Source organism: Jaculus jaculus, chromosome 11 (assembly GCF_020740685.1).
Source record: "Jaculus jaculus isolate mJacJac1 chromosome 11, mJacJac1.mat.Y.cur, whole genome shotgun sequence".
Classification (NCBI taxonomy): domain Eukaryota; kingdom Metazoa; phylum Chordata; class Mammalia; order Rodentia; family Dipodidae; genus Jaculus; species Jaculus jaculus.
Window position 1 is genome coordinate 108,978,056 of NC_059112.1, and position 19,951 is coordinate 108,998,006.

The window sequence follows — 19,951 nt, forward strand, 5'->3', positions numbered from 1 at the left end:
AATACCAAAACTAAATGCTGTTTGTCATTCTTTTCCTTTTCACAGAGGCAAGTGGCCATTTTGCCTCAAGACAAGGTTGGGAGGACACACAGTATCAGGGTGATGCTGGCTTTATACCAGGAGTTTGGTAGAATTCCTTCCTTTTCTACTTTATGGAAAAGTTTGAGAAGCATTGGTGTTAGTTCTTCCATGAAGGTCTGGTAAAATTCACCAGTGAATCCATCTGGGCCTAGACTTTTTTTAGTTGAGAGCCTTTTTTTTTTTTTCTTAATAACTTCTTGGATCTCCGTACTTGTTATAGGTCTATTTAAGTGGTTAATCTCATCTTGATTTACTTTTGGTAGGTCATATTGTTTTTTTTTTTTCTTTTCACAATTTTTATTAACATTTTCCATGATTATAAAACATATTGTTTTTTGGTTTTTCGAGATAGGCTCTTACTCTAGCCCAGGCTGACCTGGAATTCACTATGTAGCTCTGGGTGGACTTGAACTCACAGCAATCCTACCTCTGCCTCCCAAGTGCTAGGATTAAAGGGGTAGTCCACCCTAGTTCCCAAGGGGAAGACAGTTGCAGAGCAGAAAGAATTTAAGGAACAGACCAGATCATGCAGGAGAATACTTTACCCTCTGAGTTCCTAGCTAATATGGCCAATATTAAACTGGAATTTTGGGGTTCTTTGCCCATGTACCAGTATATGCCAGTGCACTGATAAGAGAATTTTGGGGTGTCCCAGATTCTTGCCTTATGCATCCAAAGAATTGAAATCCGTAGACCAGTGGGTAAAGTTTAGAGAGAGCCTATTAGATTAAGAAAAGGGAAGGGAAGAGTGTATGAAGAGCTCCTGCCATGAGAAGGCAGGAGGAGGGCTGGTCAAGCCTCTCGTGTTTTGTGAGTGAGTGAGGTGCAGACCATCTGCTTTGCTGCTTATACAAGCGTTACTGCACACTGGTGAGGGATAAGAGTCCAAACAACATTTCTGACCCTTTATGGCGTGTTAGGGGCAGGGCCAGCTAGTGGCCTGACCCTTGTAGTAACTCCACAACCCCTCTTACATGGAAAGAAGGGTGTGGGGCCCTGTTCTCAGGCTCCCAACTTCCCAACTTCCTGTGCCACTGTGGCCTGGTGGGAAGGAAGCAACGAGAAACCCCTGGAACGACAGGCGGAGCGTTTCCAGCGGTCTCCCACGCTGGGGCCAGTCTCCGCATGCTGAGGAGGGGGCCTGGGCCAGCTTCTGGTGGCTGTTTCCCTCCCGTATTCATTCCCAAAGAGATCGTGGGAAGTTTGGAGGAGGCTGGCCACGTTTGGGGTGAGCTATTTTTGGTAACAGGGTCCTTGTCTCAGGCTCCAGGGGCCGGGGTGAGCAGTTTGCATTTCCTGTGGCCCCTTGACTCCCTCCTGCCAAGGCCCAGGGGGCCAGGGCTCCCCGCCCGCTCACTGTGTGAACTAATCTTCCTGGGGGCCGTGAGCTTTCCTGCCTGGCAGCTCTAACACCCCTGAGGGGCCATGAAGGGCATTGCTCTACCCTCGTTAGGACACTCCCCAGAGCTTGGCTGCGAGCCCTTCTCTGGCCCACTGGCAGTGACAGAGGCGGCAGTAATCCTTCTAATCCTGTGATTTGCACTGTATTTTCTGGGAAGGCCCTGTTGTTCCACGTGCATTCAGTTGGTCTTTGTGGCACCCCTAGGAAGTGGGTTGCATGGGGCACTGTGAGGCTCATTTATAAGGCAGGAAAGTAAGATTTAAGATGGCATGGAGTTCCCATGGTAACATAGCTTTTGCATGGGGACCTTGTCCACATATCTCCACATGGCTCCTGCAGAGGTGAGAAAGTACCACTGCCTTGGGCCCTGGCACTGCCATCCTTCAGGAGGAGGGAGACTGAGCCCAAGTCTGGTGACCTCTGGATAGAGCCCCCCTCAGAAGTAGTCTTTTTGTGTTACATGTGGCCTCCAGGGCTCGTGGCATTCTCTGTGGGTACTCAGGCGGGCTAGCACAGAAGTCTTCATCTGGTCACTCAAGGATCTAACCCCCAGCAGGCTGCACTGATGGCTCAACACTGTCTTGTCTTCTGCAGAGTATCCAGGCCCATGAGAACAGCAGAGACAGCCGGCTGGCGTGGACAGGCACCAAGGAGCACCTCGTGTCCACCGGATTCAACCAGGTAGTGGCTTCTTCACGTACAGGGCACTGCCAGTCAGGGGCATGTGTAGCCCTCAGGCTCCTGCTCCAAGAGGGTGGGTGAGACCATTAGGAGATGGAGGGAGCACTGGTGGCCAGTTCTAAGCCTGTCCATATACGGCCTGGCTATGCAGCTGGGTCTCAGAGCCCCAGGGGACTGATGGCCTGATGGCTGTGGAAAACTGGCAGATTCCATTTGCAGTAGCTAAGCCTGACCCTGGGAGCTATAGTGGCTCCACAGGGACCAGAGTACATGGAGGTCCCCCCCCCATCCCTTGTCACCTTAGGGGTCTTAAAGGGGAAGGGCATGAAAACAAACTTCCTCTGGCATGACTCCGCACTGTTTTGGGACAAGTTGACTATACCAGGCTGCACTCTCAGATGCTGGGTTCCAGAAGTCCTGGGGTTGGGGCTGAGGGACATGCCCCGCTAAGACTCTCTCTGGCTCTTCCCCACAGATGCGTGAGCGAGAAGTGAAGCTCTGGGACACTCGGCTCTTCTCCAGTGCCCTGGCCTCCCTCACCCTGGACACCTCACCTGGGTAGGATAATGTGGCATGCTGGGTTCCTGGGGCCTAGAAGTTACCCTCAGTCCAGGCCTGGTGCCATTAGCAAGGACCCCAAGTCTAAATAAGTCTGCTGTGAAGCTGGCTGGCCATTGGATTGGTAGCAGGTGCCTGAGCCTGGGCTACAAGGTCTTGCTAGGACCACCCCACTTATCAGTAGAAGGCACTGAGGCAGCCCTGAGTGGGTCAAAGAGTACACTTGCTGTGTCCTCTTGAGCATCTGGCAGAAGGTAGGCTCTTGGTCATGGGGCAGGCTTCATTGTTGGGGTTACATGTAGTTTTAGCATTTGGGGAAGTGTCTTTTGCCCAGCAGATGTATGATTGGAGGGACAGGAATAGGCTTGATTTTGCTGTGGGAGTTTTATGTGGCTGAGGGCCCAAGAATACCCAAGACTGCTATAGGAAGGTGGATGTAAATGGACATGGGGTAATGTTGGGGCTGATGGGCATGCTCACAAGTGGGCTTGGACTCCTTTGAGGTTTATATATGAAGCTCATTCAGTACTGGTCACACAGCTATCTCTGGTCTATCCCCAACTGAGACTCCAGGAAGATCAAAGACTTACTTAGGCAGGGCTGCAGCGGGAAGACGCAGGGACTATGGAAGGGCAGCTGGGGCCCTCCTGGGCAGGTTGCAGAATGTTAGAGCCAGGAAAGGACCCTGGGACTTCACTAGCTTTGTTCAGCCCCTTTCCTTCTTGTATTTCAAAACCAAGGAACTGAGGAAACTAAATTACAGAGGAACAGGGCCTTATCCAAGCTTCAGAAACAAGCATAAAATGTCCTTTGGCCTTCAGAGAACAAGGTGTGGTCAGGGAGACAGAGAGCCTTCATCCCATCCTGGCACCTAGTTAAGGCTATGGTGCTGGTGATACTCATTTTACAGATGGGAAAGGCAAGGCTGAGCCAGATCCAGTGCCTTCCTTGAGACCATTCAGTGGGCCAGCGGCCGAGGCAGGATTGACATCAGTCCGCTACCTGCTATGAGTCGGGGTTGAAGAGAGGCATCAGCCAGGCTACTGTGCCCTGGAGTTCAGAGCTGTTGGGCCTTAGAGCTCCAAAGCCACAATCTACCCAAGGTCTGGAATTGCCTTAATATCTTGTCCTGCAGACCCTCTGAGGCCAGATGAACTGCTCAGTGTAAGCCCCCGGCAGAGCACTACGGCTCTGAAGGGGCCTGGCACCAGTAATAACTGCTCTTCCACCCACCACTTCCTGCCTTCCAGCTCCACCCTCCCCTGCAGAGCATCTCCTGCCCAGCTTCATTCTGGCCCCTGTAAGAGTTAACAATGCCCAGACCACACGGTGCCACTGGCCAATGTTGACCCTATAATTACAGCAGTTAAGAATAGCCTTGAAGGACCAACAAGGGCTGGAATTTGTCAAATCATTCCCAGATGGGTAGCCAGGCCAGTGTCCCACCCCAGCTCCCTAGCCCTGGCCTCTGCCCTGGCAGACTGGCACTTTGGCAAAGAGGCTGGGACTCTAGCCTCCACAGAGCATCTGCCAAGGATGCTTGCCAGCATCCAGGCTGTTGAGAAAAGTGCTAGGTCCTCTGTCCTCCCCGGCACCCTGGAAGACAGAGCCTCCTCCCAAACCGTGACTGAAGATGGAAAGTGTGCAGGGTGTCAACTGTGGGCACGGTTGTGGGGGAGGTTGGCAGCTGTGTCCACTCGGCTGTCCTTGATTTCTTCTGCTGCAGATTTTCCATTTTGGTTTGGACAGAACAATCTGTGCTGTTAAGAATTATACGGGTCAGCCATATGCCCACCTATTCCTCCCTCCCTCTCCCTTCCCCCTGCCCCCACCTCTGTCAGCGTTCCTGTCTGCGTCCACCCCTTGTCATTTGTGGAGTGCGCAGACAGGCAGCCAGGCCTCCTCAGGCTATGTAAGGCTCAGGCTGCCTTCCAGAGGGCTGGCCTGTGTTCTGTGCCCCAGGCTCAGTATAGGGAAGAGACCGAGGATAAATGGAAGGTTCTACAGAGCCCCTGCCAACAGGTCCTGCTCTGGTCCGAGAGGTGCAAGAGACACACCAGTCTCAGATCCTGTGCTTCTAGGTGTGAACTGAGAGGTGTGAGTGTGAGAATTGGCAAATGTAAGCTCCATACTGTAACAGCAGGGCTATAGCTTCTGGCATCCTATGCCATGGGAGGCCACCCTTCTCTGGGCCAATGAGCAGGTCTGCAGATCCTGGCCTCCTGCTGTGAACAAACTGGTACTGGTTCACTTTACCTTCGGAGGGACTGCTCCTTTGTAGGAAGCTGTTAGGATTGGAATGAGAGCTTTTGTTGCCCCAAGGCACCAGGGACTCTGGTGAGAAGGTCACTGATGGGGACTTACACCCTTCCCAAATCTGCCTGGCCTGAATCACCCTTGTAGGGGCTGCATCTTGGCCTGGTTCCCATCAGGGGATCCAACAGTCTGAATACCTTTCCTGGGAGGACGTTTTCTCTGGGTCTTGCCACCCCATCCTGCCAGCCCTCTAGTCCAGGATTGCTTTGCAGTGAAAACATTTACTCAGCAGTCGCCGTCTTCGGCAGTGGCCCACAAAGGCTTCTTTGATAGGACTGACAGGGGCAGGCCTCACCATGGCTGCTGCCTAATAGGACCCAGACCTACAGGAAATCCACCTGGGCTGCTGCCGCCGCCACTGCCGCCTCAGGAGAAAGGGGCCCCACCCAGGCCCACTGCCACCACCAACTACCCGCATGACCCACTACCCGCCTCCTCCCTCTTGCCACAGCCCTCAGCAGCTGCTAATTGAATCCAGAGCCTCGCGTGGCTGAGCCTGACTCGGCACTGACATCAACACCCCAAGCCGCAGGGCCTGCTCCCCAGGCTTGGCCAGGCTGTTTCCTTCCCTCCAGGGGTGAGGCTGGGGCCAGGGCCGTGACCCACTGAAGGAGGCCAGCTGCAGCTTTTGCAGGGCAGGGCCCTCCACTGCCACAGGGCCAACCTCCCATCAATAGGAAAAGAAGCTGTATGTCCACCCTTTTTGGTTTTTCGAGGTAGGCTGTCACTGTAGCCCAAGATGACCTGGAATTCACGCTGTAGTCCCAGGCTGGCCTTGAACTCAGAGCGATCCTCCTACCTCTACTTCCAAGTGCTGGGATTAAAGGCGTGTGCCACCATACTCAGTTACATCCGTCCTTTCTAAAGCCCCCTGCGCTCAGTGGGTGGCAGTCTAGGCTACAGCTGTCTTCCTCACTCAACCCTGGCCTTGCCCCACCCCCACATATAGCCTTTGTGGAAAACATTCCCTCCTCCTTGGGGTTTCAGAATGTCTGGGCACATCCTTAGGTCAGGGGATAAAGGGTCACCATAGAGCAACCACTCTGGCAGTCTGCAAGCCAGGCTCAACCCTTGGACCCTTCCCTGCACCCTTCTTTCTTGCCCATTTGCCTTGGTGATTTATGCTTCTTCCACCAAGGCCCTTTAAGCTGGGATAGGAGGGAGGAGCAGGGCTTGCCAGTTTAGCCTGTGCCAGGGACAGTGGGGGGTAGCAGGGGGAACCGGGCCTAGCTACACACACCACCTGGTCAGCCTAGGACCCTGTGGAAGGTTCTGAAAGCCCCCTGGTCCCAGTAAGGAGCCATGAAGTCCTGGAATGAGAAAGTTCAAGGTACCTCCTCTCTGGAGGAAGATAAGAACTCCCTTGGGGACCTTCCACACCCTGTGTCTGCTTTGAGATGCCCAGCCTTCTGTGCCAGCACTGTAGCTCTTGCTGGTAAGACTGGGGTTAGCTACCCTAACCAGCATTACCCCCCCACCCATCAGAGGCAGCCCAGCCATGACCATATCCAGCTCTATTCCAGGCCTAGCCAGAGAATCACTCATTTCATTTTATTTTATTTTTTATTTTCTTACAAAAGGCCTTCATGTCATCATTTGTCATACAAAAACCAAAGTCTTTGTCACTGAGTTTAAAAAACATTTTCCCAGCATAAACGGGAAAAGATCTTTTATAAATATATTTTAAAAACAAAACAATAGAAGCAAATCTGCCTGTGCCCAGAGCACCGTCCCTTCCAGTTTCAAGTGTTTCTGTGCTTCTGGGGCTGAGGCCACAGCTATAGGCCCACCCCACGCAGTCTTTCTCTACAGTCCTTCCCTGGGGTAGCTGGGGGAGCCCAACAGGACCCAGCCGTGTTACCAGCACATGGCAGGGCCTGTACCCTGGGAGTGAACCCTACAGATGGCAGGCACCTGTCCTGTACATACTGTAGCCGTGAGGTGTGAGAGCTCACCTGGGCGGCATTCACAGATGAGGAGACCCAGCCCAGAGAGGAGCAGGGACTGGCTGCGATCCATGGAGCGTGTGTCCCCATGGTACATGCTGAGAACTTCCTTGTGTGGCAGCCGGAGGGTGCTGGCTACGAGCCCAGACCCCTGGCTGCTTTCTCTCTCCCAGCTCAGATGTAGTGTTTACCAGGGAGAGCCCCCTGGAAGCTAGGTCCTGGATAGCCCATAAGCGGAACCTCACACTCGGGCCCACCTGGCAAGGCCTCGCCACCTCCTTCACTTGCCTTAGGGCCTGGCTCCAAGGGAGCTTTTACCCCCTCTAGCTCCAGAGGCCCAGCCCCTGGTCCCACCTGCCCTTTGTCCTGAGCGGCAGCTGCTGCCCGCCCCCGCCGCACACAGTAGGCTGCCCCCGCGGCAGCCAGCACGGCCAGGAGCACTGCGGCCAGGGCAGGAGCGATGAGCAGAGGCAGGTTGCCCTCGCGGGCCTGGGTGACTGGGGCATGGTTGGAACGGACAGCTGGAGGTGTGCGGGCCTCCCCGCAGGCCTCCTCGCCCTCAGGCATTCGGCCAGCCCCCAGGGGCGTGACACAGATGGAGTAGGTAGCATTGGGCCTCAGCTGGGTAACTGTATACTCTGCAAGTGAGGCGGGCAGCCGTAGAGTCACCAGCCTTTTGTCAGGGCCCGACAGGTTGCGGTAGGTGAGGCGAAGGCTCCGGAGCTGTATGGTGCTGTCCTGCAGGTAACGCTGCAGCCCCACACGCAGGGAGGTAGGGCTCACTGGTTCGATGCTGAGGGGCAGGGATTGTGGGGGCCTTGGCGTGTCTGGTACAGGGCTAGGCCTAGTCCCTTGGCCCACTGGATTCTCACAGTACAGGCCAGTGAAGCCCTCAGGACACAGACACTCCAGGTGGTGCCTTGCCCCCACTCGGCAGGTACCTCCATTAAGACACATCGATGCTGGACAGTCCTGGGGCTGGGGAGCAGGCCTCATGGTTGGCGGGGTGGTGGGCGGCATGCTGGGAGCCTGCGTGGCTGACTCTGTAAGACTGAGCCGTGTGGGAGCCAAACTAGAAGGTGGGGGTGTGGGCTTCCTGACATCAGGCCTGGTGGTGGGGGCTGTGGCTGTGGTGGTGGTGACTGGACAGCCAAAATCCGCATAGTCCAACTCCAGCAACAGTCGGCCAGCATTCTTTGGTGGGAAGTGACAGCGTGTCTCCTCGGGACTGACCAGGGTCACATGGCTCTCACGCACCCAGGGGCCAAACCAGCTCAAGGGGCACACGCAGTTGAAAGGGTTGCGGGCAGCTACCAGGAGGCGCAGGCGGGGAAAGAGGCCCGAGAGGTCGCTGGGCAGAGCCTGCAGGCTCAGGTTGCTCACGTCCAGCTCCTGCAGAGCAGTGAGGCCGGCCAAGTCCTCTGGGCGCAGCTGGGCAATGCGCGTATTGCCGGCTAACTGTAGGCGTGTCAGGCCACGCAGGCCTTGGATCACAGGTGGCACGCGCTCCAGCTGGTTGTCAGACACGTCCAGGTCATGGAGGTTGCCCAGGCGGCCAAAGAGCTCCTCATCCAGCTGCTGCAGCCCCAGGCCGGCCAGCCGCAGCGCCTCCACGTTGGCGGTGTCCAGGCTCCCGGGCCCCAGGGCCGGGATGTGGTTGTGGCTGAGGTCGAGCAGCAGCAGGCGGGGCAGGCGCAGTGGGGGCAGCGCCTGCAGCTCGTTGTCCTGCAGTTTGAGCTCCAGGAGGTGGCCAAGCTCACGGAAGGCCCCGGGCTGGATGTGGCGGATTCGGTTTTTCCCCAGGTAGAGGCGTTCCAGGCGCCGCAAGCCGCGGAAGGTCTCGTTGGTGATCTCGTGCAGTTTATTGGCAGTTAGGTCCAGGTTGCTGAGGTTGACAAGTGGCTGGAAGATGCCACCTGGTAGGCTGGTGATCTGGTTCTGTGACAGGTCCAGAAGCTGCAGGCCTGGCAGACCAGCAAAGCTGCCCACATCGAGCGTGGTAATACCGTTTTCAAAGATGTACAGGTCCACGGTGTCAGGGGGCACGTCTTGGGGCACTGTGGTTGCCTGGCGTGCAGTACAGAAGACTGTTTGTGGCTGGTTGCACTGGCAGCCAGACGGGCAGCCCTGCACCCTGGGCCTCAGAGCCAGCAGCAGGAACAGCAGCAAGGGCGGCAGCAGGGGCCTCCTGGAGCGCATCTTCTGTCCTGGGGACAGAAAGGCCATGCGTTAGGGTGGAGGGCAGTCACTCCAGGAGGACCCGAGGGGAATTCATCACTCCTTCCTTCCAGATGCAACAAGAGCCTTTGTCAGAACCCTAGCGGTCTGTTCCTGACCCGTGGCTCCCCCACCACACGATCTTGTCTCTGTGTCGGCTGTCACGAGCATGTAGCAAGCTGATACACTAGGGACAGCACAGACCCCCACAGCTACTGAACACCAAGTGACCACAGTTTTCTCTTCCTGAGCTCATGCCCTCCTGCCCCTACCTAGGCCAGCTCTTCCAAGCTGACTGCATGGGCAGGGAAGGAGAGAAAGAAAGAAAAAAAAAATAACAAGAAAAACAGTCCTGAGTCCTGGAGTGGCAGCCCCTCCCCACAGCATCTGGAGAGACAGGGTGGGCAGGCAGCCCAGGCGCGTAAGCAGAGAAGCTGGCTGCCCGGGCCGGGCCGCTGGCCCCTGCACCACACTCTGAGCGTCCCTCCCTCCTCTGAGCGAGGAGAGACCGCAGCAGGAAGACTTCACGTGGAAACTATGGGATCGGTGTTTTTCCACTTTGCCTGCTGTCAGGCTTACTCAAGTTGGGGGTTGCAGGCTGCCAGGGTGGGGCCAGCAGCAAGGTCCTAGAGGAGGGGCAGAGGCCAACTTCAGTCTGGCTTAGCAGGTGCCCCTTTTCCAGGGATGGAAGGAGGGAAGGGAGATGGGTTCTCTTCACATCCTCTACCTCCAAAGCACGATGAACTAGAAGTGTAAGGGACAGTGCTATGTGTGGTGACTTGAGGCAGTGCCAGGCTGAACGAGTGGCTCAGGTCCATTTCTTTCACATGTCTACTCTGGGCTGTGCCCCCAGTGTGAGGAGCAGTTCTGTCCCCCAACAGTGACCATAACAGTGGCTCGTCCTTCCTGGCACCTGCGCAGTACCACCTCAACAATTTAGGCGGACGCTGCTCTTGTCACTCCCAAGTAAGAGGACGCTTAGGAGATGCCAGGGAGTCTGAGCTGGAGCCCAAGGCTTTAGGTATGACAGGGTTTGTCTTTGGAACAGGGCCCATGCCTTACAGAACCCCGTGGGTTCGTTTTGTTTTGTTTTAGATTTTTCAGGATAGGTCTTACTTCAGCCCAAGCTGACCTGGAATTCACTGGGTAGCCTCAGGCTGGCCTCAAACTCACAGCATTCACAGCAATCCTCCTACCTCTGCCTCCCAAGTGCTGGGATTAAAGGTGCATGTTACCATGCCTGGCCAGAACCCCATGTTTTAATGAGGGGGTCAGGGGTGGAGCTCCCACTCTTAGACTGAGGTGAAAGAAGTCCACAACTTGTCTTCTGGTGAGTTTGGGATCCATACCCAGGCTCCACCTTTGCCCTGGGTGCCCCGGAAGCCCGAGCTTTGTATGGGGTGTCAGCCTGTCATGGACATGCAGTTCTGCTCATGGCCAGCACTCCTTCCCCCTCTAGGCGCCTGCTGTTCATACAAGGGCCTTTTGTGCTACAGCTGGGGCCTCCCCTCTCCCCACGGCCACAGCAGGTAACACGACCCTCACCCAGCCTGCCTTTGCCCCAGTATGGACTCTCCTTCCTCCCTAGGCACAAGGGCCCCTAGAATATGAGGGAAGGAAGAGAAGGTCTCAGGTAGGTGAGTCAGGCCCAGCTCTAGGTGAAAGGAGAGGCTGTGTTGCCCAGGTTGGGCCTGTCAGCCCTGTATACCTGTGGTGAATGTCCCCAAGGGGCTCCTGCTCCTAACAGTGAAGAACACAGCCCCCACCCCCAGCCTGTCCTTGTTCCATGGTAGCTCACCTTCGCTGGGAGTGCACCCAGCAGGGCCCAACACTGGGCATCAGATAAAGCAGCTACCAGAACTCTGAGGGCCTCAGGTATCCCTGAACCTGCTGGTGCCTGTCCCATGGGGGCTTTGCATCAGATGACCCATGGCACTGTTAGCTGCACCCCTAGCCCCCTCACCCCACAGGACCTGTTCCACCCTGCCTGACTCAGAGCTTGGCTGGTTGGCCTGGCCTCCAGATGTGGGCTTCAAGTGACCCCCGCCCATTCTACTCAGTGTGTGTGAGGGGAGCCGAGGGACCTCCCCCTGAATCAGCCTTCCCAGTGGGGCCAGGCCAGGGTCAGACGGGAGGGGACCCTACACGTGGCCAGCCTGCCGTTTGGGCTCCCCTGTGGGCTTTGTGTAAGGTCATGGTTAAGAGCTCACTCCAGGCAGGCAGCCCTGTGCTCAGAGTTGTCCAAGCTGTGAGGCCCCAAATAGGGGCTTGATACTTAGCACCTCCATCTCTTCTGTGTATTCTGGCCACCTCAGGGCTGCAGGGGCAGAGTGGCTTGAGCTGGGGGGTACGCACTGAGGGGACCGCCGAGGGCTCTGGGCTTCCTGCTCTAGTGGGGTGTCAGTGGAGCCCCAGGACAACCATGGGTATTGTTCCTCAGGTATGCTGTCTTTTTTTGTTTGTTTTGTTTTTCAAGGTAGTCTCGCTCTAGCCCAGGCTGACCTGGAATTCACTATGTAGTCTCAGGGTAGTCTTGAACTCACAGCGATTCTCCTACCTCTGCCTCCTCAGGGCTGGGATTAAAGGCATGCACCACCACGCCTGGAAATGCTGTCTTTTAAAAAAATGTTTTATAATCTATTTACTTATTGGGAGGGGCTTTCTATCTGCAGTCATTAAAGGGGGTAGAGAGCTGGGCGTGGTGGCACAGGCCTTTAATCCTAGCCCTCAGGAGGCAGAGGAAGGAGGATCACCATGAGTTCAAGGCCACCCTGAGACTACATAGTGAACTCCAGGTCAGCCTGGGCTAGAGGGAAACTCTTCAAAAAAGGAGGAGAGGGAGAACAGGACAGGTGGGTCTGTCTGGCAGTAGGACAGCTCTCACCTAGCAGGTCATGAGCTATGGCATGTGTGTCCTCGTTGGCAGGAGAGGGGAGCTGAGTCAGATCAGGAGGGACCGAGGTCCCGACCAAGGAGATGTGTCAGGCAGCAGACAACTGATTCCCCTTTCCCCCAAGATGTGGAATAAGCTCTTTGGCTTCAGCTCCACCCTGCCCAGCAAGGGGAGGATGAGGAGGAGATGGCTCTGGGGCTTTAGAAAATGCTGGTATGCAAGTTGCAGTCTGCGCCCTGGGGGTTCCTACCATGGTTTTTCTGGCACAGAGGGCAGCCTGAAGGGAAGCTGCACGGGGCATAGGCTGACCACAGTGGGATGCCAGGTGCAGCAGGAGACAGGTTTAGACCCAAGTTCTGTTGTTAAATTGAGCCTTTTTTTTTTTTCTTCCCCGAGGTAGGGTCTCACTTTGGCTCAGGCTGACCTGGAATTCACTATGGAATCTCAGGGTGGCCTCAAACTCTCAATGATTCTCCCATCTCTGCCCCCCGAGTGCTGGGATTAAAGACATGTGCCACCACACCCGGCTCAGGGTTGTTTTTTAACTTGTATTTATGAGGAGAGCGAATGGGCATGCCAGGGCCTTTTGCCACTGCAGACAGCCTCCAGATACATGTGCTACTTTGTGCATCTGGCCTTACATGGGTACTGGGGCATTGAACCTGGGCCAGCAGGCTTTAAGGAAGCTCCTTTAACCTGCCCTTGTTTTGTTTTCAAATGGGGAGTCCTTTTAATAAATTTCTGGAGAAAAGTCTACCCACATAGGGTCTGGGTGCGCTGTGTGTGTACATGGGAGTGGTGGCCTGCTTGGGATAGCCACTACCCTGTGCTGTCCACTGATGACAGTGGCTCTGACAGGACCAGGGCCTTTGCTTTTTTTTTTTTTCCCCCAAGGTAGGGTCTTGCTCTAGCCCACACTGACCTGGAATTCAGTCTCAGGGTGGCTTCGAACTCAGTGATCCTCCTGCCTCTGCCTCCCAAGTGCTAGGATTAAAGGTGTTTTCTTGCTTTGATATGACCCCTAAGGTGGGTCAAGAATGGGAGACCTTGTCTTCAAAAGGGTGTGGGGAAAGTGGTGGAGCTCCCCTGGGCTTCAGGGGTTCAGAAGGCAACAATGAGGGAGAGTCCACGCTTCTCCCTTCTCCTAGACTCCTTGCTCCACCGAGGCCTGGCTGTCCACCACCCAAGAGCTGGGATGGGGCATCTATGTCTGGTTTCTCAGCCAGTCACAGGCCAGCACTGACAAGAACCTCGCTCCAGCATCCATCTGTAAAGTGGGCCTGATCGCTGTACCTGCTTCCCAGAGCGCTTGCCAAGAAGTTGGTAAACATTGGCCACTGTGTTACCCATAGCCTGCAGCACTACCTGCCTCGTTAGAAGGACCCATTATGGGAAAGTTGGTACCACCTTCATACCAACAAGAGACACACAGGCCCAAGCCAAGGCCACATGACCAGGCCACTCTTCAGTGCCAGGGCAATGGGAAGGTGAGATGCAGAGTTCTTAATTCTAGAAAGGGGTGTGGAGGTGAGTTGTTACCCATCAGCCAGCTCTCTATAATACATGAATTCTAGGAGAGACTCTGTAAAGACAAGACGGTTTGTCATCCCAGCTCTCGGGAACCCACAGTGCCCTACACCCCCAAGTGTTTGATATATTTGTGGGTGCTCACTCACACATGCCCAGGGTCAGGCAGGGACAAGAATGGGTGGGGTAGAACTCAGGCATTTGGTGACCACATCAGCCCTGGGGCTAGTGTATCTCCCTGAGGCTAGGGCAGGCCATGTGCCCAGCTGGGTGGAGGACAGTTTAGACAGGCAGTCCACACCCCCTCCTGTGCAGACTTCTTCAAAGTAGGTCTGGGGGATGGGCACGGAGGAGTCTGACCCTCTGGCGTGGGCTCCAAGCCTCTGCCTCCTGGTGCTGGCCCGCCCCGCAGTGAGGGCCTGGCAGCAGCCCAGCCCAGGAGTCTGCCAACCCCCCCCCCCCAGGCGGGACTGTGCTGGCGGCCAGAATGGCTGGCTCTGGTTTCGCTGACGTGTCCGAGGAGGCTCAGGGCCCTCGTTGGGTCCACCCCATCTCCCCTTCCCTGAGATGGGCAGCACTGACCCAGCAGGGCAGAGACTGGGGGTTGCCATCCAAGAGCCGCTCCAGGGGGTCATAGCCCAGGCCTGTGATTAATCAGGGTTTCACAAGCCAGGTCTACTAATTCTGCCTACGGTGTGACCTCATCCCAGCTTCCTGGCCTCTCAAGGCTCCTCTTTCCATCTCTAATTCAAGGGACATTTCTATCCCAGCTGCAGGTCAGGATTACCCAGGACGCTTTTTTAAAATCCTAATTCCCTAGGCCTCACCTAATAAAAAGACCTAGCATTCAGTAAGGTGTCTGCACAGCCAGAGAGGCTGCAAAGGAGACAGCTGGGATACTGGCTTGGCCTGTGTACCTGTCCAGGGAGGGAGGTCTCAGCAGGTGTGGCTAGCTAGGCTGGAGGAGGAGGCTGGCCTGGCTCCAGGTGGGTGTCTTCAGTGGCCCTGTGGGTGACCTGGCTGTAGCCAGACCTGTCAGCCCAGGGCAGGGAGACTGGTGACTAAGACCAGCCTTCACTCAAGTGAGCCCCCAGGGTGGTGGGTCATGCCCTCTCAAGAGAGGTGCCACTTGCTGGACAAGGACAGTCATGGCCTCAGGAGCTGTGTGGTGGCTGCAGCCCAATGAGAAATGGGTCAGCCCAGATGCCACTGTCAGTAATGGCAGGTATGATAGGCTGGGGCTAACTTCTTCGATGCCCTAAACCCACCCAGGGCCAGGCACCCATCAGTAAGCTCTAACCCTGCAATTAACTCTGAGTTTGCCAAAACACCTTAGTCACCAAGAGAGGCCAACCTCAAACTGCCTGAGCATAGCGTCTGAGAAGTGGCCTCAGAAGGCGGCCTGCCCTTCCACGTTCACTGTGTGCCCCATCTCACTAGTGCCAGGGTTCTTAGCTAGCCTACAATACAAAAGGCCCTTCCTGGGGTCTAAGAACTGGTCAGTGGACCACAACTGTGCCCCTAAAGCTGTCACTGCTGCCCAGTGGCTGGGGCCCAGTGCCAACAAGCACCACAGCCTTCCCCATCTCCCCCAATGCAAACTGGCTCCCTCCTTCCTCCTTAATGAAATCTCTCAGGCAGCCTCCAGGAATGCCAGAGCCTTATTGCATTCCCCAGGAGAAGGGGGGGGGGAGCTGTCCCCAACCTTAGAGAACTGGCCCCTTGCCTGCCCCCACCTCCCCAAACTGGGGTGGCCTGAGGGAGCCTCCTCCAGCCTCCTCACACCCAGGGAGGCTGGAATGAGGAAAAGCGGGGGAGGCCTGCAGGCCTGGACAACAGGCTGAGTGAGGGGTTGGGGAAGGCAGCCGGCTGACTCTGGAATGTGGAAACCGATAAAGGAAGGAGTTCCGGCCTCTGCTCCTCCCTGTGTGCACTCGGAGTCCCTGAAGCACCCCTGCCTGCCCAAAACACAGCCCTGCTGCAGTCACGCGCACAGACACACACCCACACCAGATACACACCCGCTGGGCCACGCGCACATGCACACACACCCTCCCCCTTCTCCAAGAACTCACGCAAATTCCATAGCAGTGAGGGGAGCTGGTTTTCTTGGCAACGCGGAGCCTTGGGCTCCACAGCTCAGGGAGGGGCTCTGAGGGGGATCGAGGAGGGGTCACTGACCCCTTTCCTTGAGCGCAGGACCTGCCGGTGGCCAGCCAGCTCTCTGCTTACCCAGGGGGCTGTCTGGCTGGGTTGGTGAGGTAGGCACTGCTTTTAGGCCCAGCTAGAGCCCCACTTTGCTGCTTCCAGCCCTCAGGGGTCTGCTTAGGAGCACCCCAGGAGGAACTGACTCCCAGAGGCTCACTCCAATTCCCCTAAGGCTAAAGGTGGGGATTCAGTAAAAGAAACCAGAACTATGGGCCGTCTTCTGCCTGGGTATCTCCCTGGCACCAGGGCTCACACTTTGAGGGGTTTCTGGGGCACAGTCCTTCCTTGCAGAGTGGTATCCAGCTAAATACCCTGGGGCACCAGCCCTCCGCCCAGTCTCCTTTGACCCTGTGAACCTCCAGCTCCAGTGCACAGTTCCAGGGCTGGGGAAGGTGGTTGGCAACAAGTAGCTCCTGGGCCCCCAGGCTGGTACATGTGCCCCTGGGTCTCTATATGGGAGATGCTAGATAATGGTCTGGAGGGATTCCAGCTGGGCTGCTCATTACCAGAGCCCTCTTCCTGCCTCTGACACTCTGTTTACAGAAGCTGGGGGGGGGGGGGGAAGAGCTCATTCCCCTGGGAGAGGACAGTAAACTCAAGGGACTGTTCTCCCATCCCCCACGCGCCTGCTTCGGCTCCTGTGAGGCTTCGCTAATAGTGGGGGCCCATCCTGGGCTATACTGGCCACACTGATGCGACCTGCTCACACAGCAGGCAGCCAGTCATACCTTTATGCTGCCCCCCCCCGCAAGTCCATCCTAGCAAAGACTTTTAAGAATTCTGTCTAGTCCCCTGCGGACTCTAGGCCTAGGGCTGGAGGCTCCTGCCGTCCCTTTCTGAAATTCTCCTGGCCCTCGGTGCAAATGGCACTAAGGTACACCTGGACCCTGAGTCTCTTCCCCTCTGCAGACCTCACACCAGGGCTCCAGTGGGTGGAAGCCCAAAGTAGCCCTGGTGTGGTAATCGTTAACGAACGGGGTTGAGGCAGTATGGTTGGCACCGCTCAGTTGGCTTGCCAAGTGACCACAGGGAACCTCGGCAGTCCTCTGGCCCCAGTATTGCCAGCCCCTGGACACAAAGGACTCGGCTGTCTTTAGGCCATTGGGTTTGCAGCCCAAGCAAAGCTCCCTCCCTGCCAAGGGCAGAGATGGGACGCCTGATACTGGGTCAGTGAGGGCTCTGGCCAGCCAAGCTCCATCCCTCCCCAAGACTGTTTATGACTGTACAGGGGCACTAGATTGTGTCCCCCCCCACCCAGCCGAGGGAGAAGTAACTCAAAGCTACATGTGGGCCATCCCCCGAAAGGGGCTTGATTCATAAAACTGGTCATGCCGAGGGCCCAGCCGTGGGCGGAGGAAGCGAGGGCGGGGGTGTTTATTTTGTCTACTGGCCGCCTTGTCGGCCGGTGAGCCGTGCACACACGCTCACCCGAGCCAGCCGCGGCGGCGGGCCCAGTTCAGCGGGGGGACAAAGCCCTCCCGGGCAGGTCCACCCAGGTGACCGAGGCTGGCGGTGCCGTCCCGCCCGAGTGCGTGTGCGCCTAGCTGGGGTCCGCGCGCCGGCTCGGCGAGCGTGCGCAGCCCACCGGTGACCCCGCCCGCAGCCCCCAGACACTCACCGGGAGGCGGCGGCGGCCGACCGAGCCAGGTAGGATGGGCCGCGGCCTCAGTCCTTCGCGGCTGGCCGGGCCCGAGGTTCCGAGGCAGCCAGATCCACGTCTCCCCGGCCCGGACTCGAGCTCCTCCGGAGTCTGCTCGTGGGAGGCGGGTCGCGCCATAAGATGCAGGGGGCGGGCCCATCTCCCCGAGTGGGCGGGGCCTCTCCCCATTGGCTAGGGTCGGCCTTGGCTGTGGCACCGCCCCCCTCCACTTAGCGGGTCATTGAACCCCGATGATGGAGTCTGCACCTAAACTTCTCACCCCAGGCAGGCTCTGGGCAGATTTTTTTTCTTTTTAATCTGTCCTATAAGCTTGTTGTGTGGCATTGGGTGAGTTCCTCCTTTTCTTTAAAAAAAAAAAAATATCTAGTGACACTAAGACAAAAATGCAAGAACTGGACCCCAGGGCCATTGAGGATCTAGAGGAGCCAAGTGGGGGTGCAGGGGCTGGCCTATGGCCTTAGTCCCCATGATCTGTTCAACCTGCCAAGGCTAAGGATTTGGAGTCAGAAATCCAGATTTTTAGTTGCTGCAATCAATGAGTTACTGTTACTAAGTAATCCAATTATAAAATTTCTTAAGTCCAAGAGCTTCCCAAATACAACCCTTTTTTCTTCCCCCGAGGTAGGGTCTCACTCCAGCTCAGGCTGACCTGGAATTCACTAGGTAGATTCAGGGTGGTTTTGAACTCAAGGCAATCCTCCTACCTCTGCCTCCCCCGTGCTGGGATCAAAGGCGTGCACTGCCACGCACGGCACAACTTCTTTTTAAAAAATTGTTTCTCTGCAAGAGAGAGGCAGATAGAGCATGGGTGCACCACGGCCTCTAGCCACTGCAAACGAACTCCAGATGCGTGTGCCACCTTGTGCATCTGGCTTTATGTGGGTATTGAATCGAACCTGGGTCCTTAGGCTTTGCAGGCAAGTGCCTTAACCACTAAGGCATCTCTCCAGCCCCCAAATACAACTTCTAATGCTGGATTTGCGGTCCTTAGGGCCATGACAGCCTCAGGGTAGTGGGCGTCCCTGAACACCTTTCTCAGTTCTAGGTGGACTGAGACCCAGGAAGGGAGTGAGTGGCTCTCTGCCTAAGGCCCTACAGTTATTGGCAGCTTCGTGTCCAGAAGGAGCAGGGGCTAGGGACTTCACCAGCAGTAGGTGGGGCCTCGGCTTCTGTTGACAGTGGTCCTTGACTGGGCAGGAGGAGCTGATGCCAATCCGGAAAAATCCCCTGCCTTGAAGGATTCCAGGAAAAATGCTCAGCCCCCAATCTCCTCTGGGTTTGTGGTCAGAGGCATGCCTTTGGGGATCCAGCTCAGCTCGCAGCTTCCACCACTGTGCCCCCTCCTGCCTGGCCTGCAGCCAAGGCCTTTGGCCAGGCCACACTGGCTGGGGGCTTGTAGGACAACTTCTCTAGAAGGCAGCATGGTGCATGTCCAGTTGTCGGGGTTAAGCCAAACAGGGTCTGGCTGGGACTGCCTTTTTCTAGACATCCCCTTGCAGTTCCTGGGCTTTCTCAGGGTTCCCAGTCCAGGAAAGGTGGTGTTCCTTGAGACATGTTTTTGGGTCATAGGTGTGGGCATAGCCACAATCCCCCTCACCCCGACACACCACACACCCTGCTCCTGGACAAAGCCAACCTCTGGGTGTTTCATTTGACCTGTGCAGCAGGCTTTAAATTCTGAAGCTACTGCCAGAGTTGAAAAATCAGGTGGTTTTACATTAAAATGGGGCTTCCCAGCTTGTCTTAATAGGAAGTCAGCTGAGGCACAGTAGCAGCTCTTCCCTTCTGCCTGCCAGAGTTCAAACTCACTGGTCATCTCAGTCCCCACTCCTCCCTGTTGTCTCTTGGTGGTTAAAGTGCTTCTCTGTCTGTCTCTCTCTCTTTCAGTGGAGCTCTTAGTGGGTCGGGTCCACTTCCTCTTCACCACCACAGGCTTCTGGCTGCGCAGGATGGTACTGGCTCTTTGGATGGCTGCCATGGGCAGGTCGGGGGGGGTACTGGTTCTTGCAGATCGTGTGTCTGGTGCTGCTGAGGGTGGCCCTTGTGTTCTTGTTGATGGTGGTCCGCACATAGGTGGTGGCTTGCTCCAGCTGGCCGGATCTCCGCTCCTTGGCCACCACGACCTCGTTGCTGTTGGCGGCAGGCTCCACTCCGACAGTCTTGTGGTGAATCAGCCTGTTGTGGTGGAAGGAGTTGCAGGCCTTTGGATTATTGGGCTCCATGCTGTACGTCTGTTTGTTCCTCTTGATTAGGAAACCGGAGCAGTTCTGCACAACCATCCATTTTATGGCCATCGTAAAGCTTGGCAGGCTTTTTAAAAAAAAATAATAATAATAAGAGACAGAGAAGAGGATTGATGGACCAGAGCCTCAGCTACTGCAATCACACTGCAGACACTTGCCCCACTTAGCATGTGCGACCTTGCTCTTGCCTCACTTCGTGCGTCTGGTTAATATGGGATC

General features: G+C 56.2%; 2 protein-coding genes and 1 pseudogene across 2 annotated transcripts in view; 1 reads left to right on the plus strand and 2 right to left on the minus strand.

Moving 5' to 3' along the window:
* Nucleotides 1-19,951, plus strand: part of LOC101612627 (coronin-7) — a 67,857-nt gene that overhangs the window by 32,046 nt on the left and 15,860 nt on the right. Inside the window, exons 8-9 of the mRNA XM_045161551.1 lie at nucleotides 2,078-2,164; nucleotides 2,640-2,722. Of these exons, the coding sequence (XP_045017486.1) occupies nucleotides 2,078-2,164; nucleotides 2,640-2,722 (170 nt within the window). The remainder of the gene's footprint in view (nucleotides 1-2,077; nucleotides 2,165-2,639; nucleotides 2,723-19,951) is intronic.
* Vasn (vasorin) lies at nucleotides 6,556-17,578 on the minus strand. Its single transcript, XM_004652221.2, has 2 exons — nucleotides 17,448-17,578; nucleotides 6,556-9,191 (listed from the first exon to the last, which is right to left on the minus strand). The coding sequence occupies exon 2, from the start codon at nucleotides 9,181-9,183 to the stop codon at nucleotides 7,159-7,161; it is 2,025 nt and encodes a 674-aa protein (XP_004652278.2). The 5' UTR covers nucleotides 9,184-9,191; nucleotides 17,448-17,578; the 3' UTR covers nucleotides 6,556-7,158.
* Nucleotides 17,254-19,783, minus strand: LOC105943620 (annotated as a pseudogene).

Excerpts from the sequence above, each read along its gene's own strand:
- Vasn (XM_004652221.2), bottom strand. The coding sequence starts at position 9,183 with ATGCGCTCCAGGAGGCCCCTGCTGCCGCCCTTGCTGCTGTTCCTGCTG.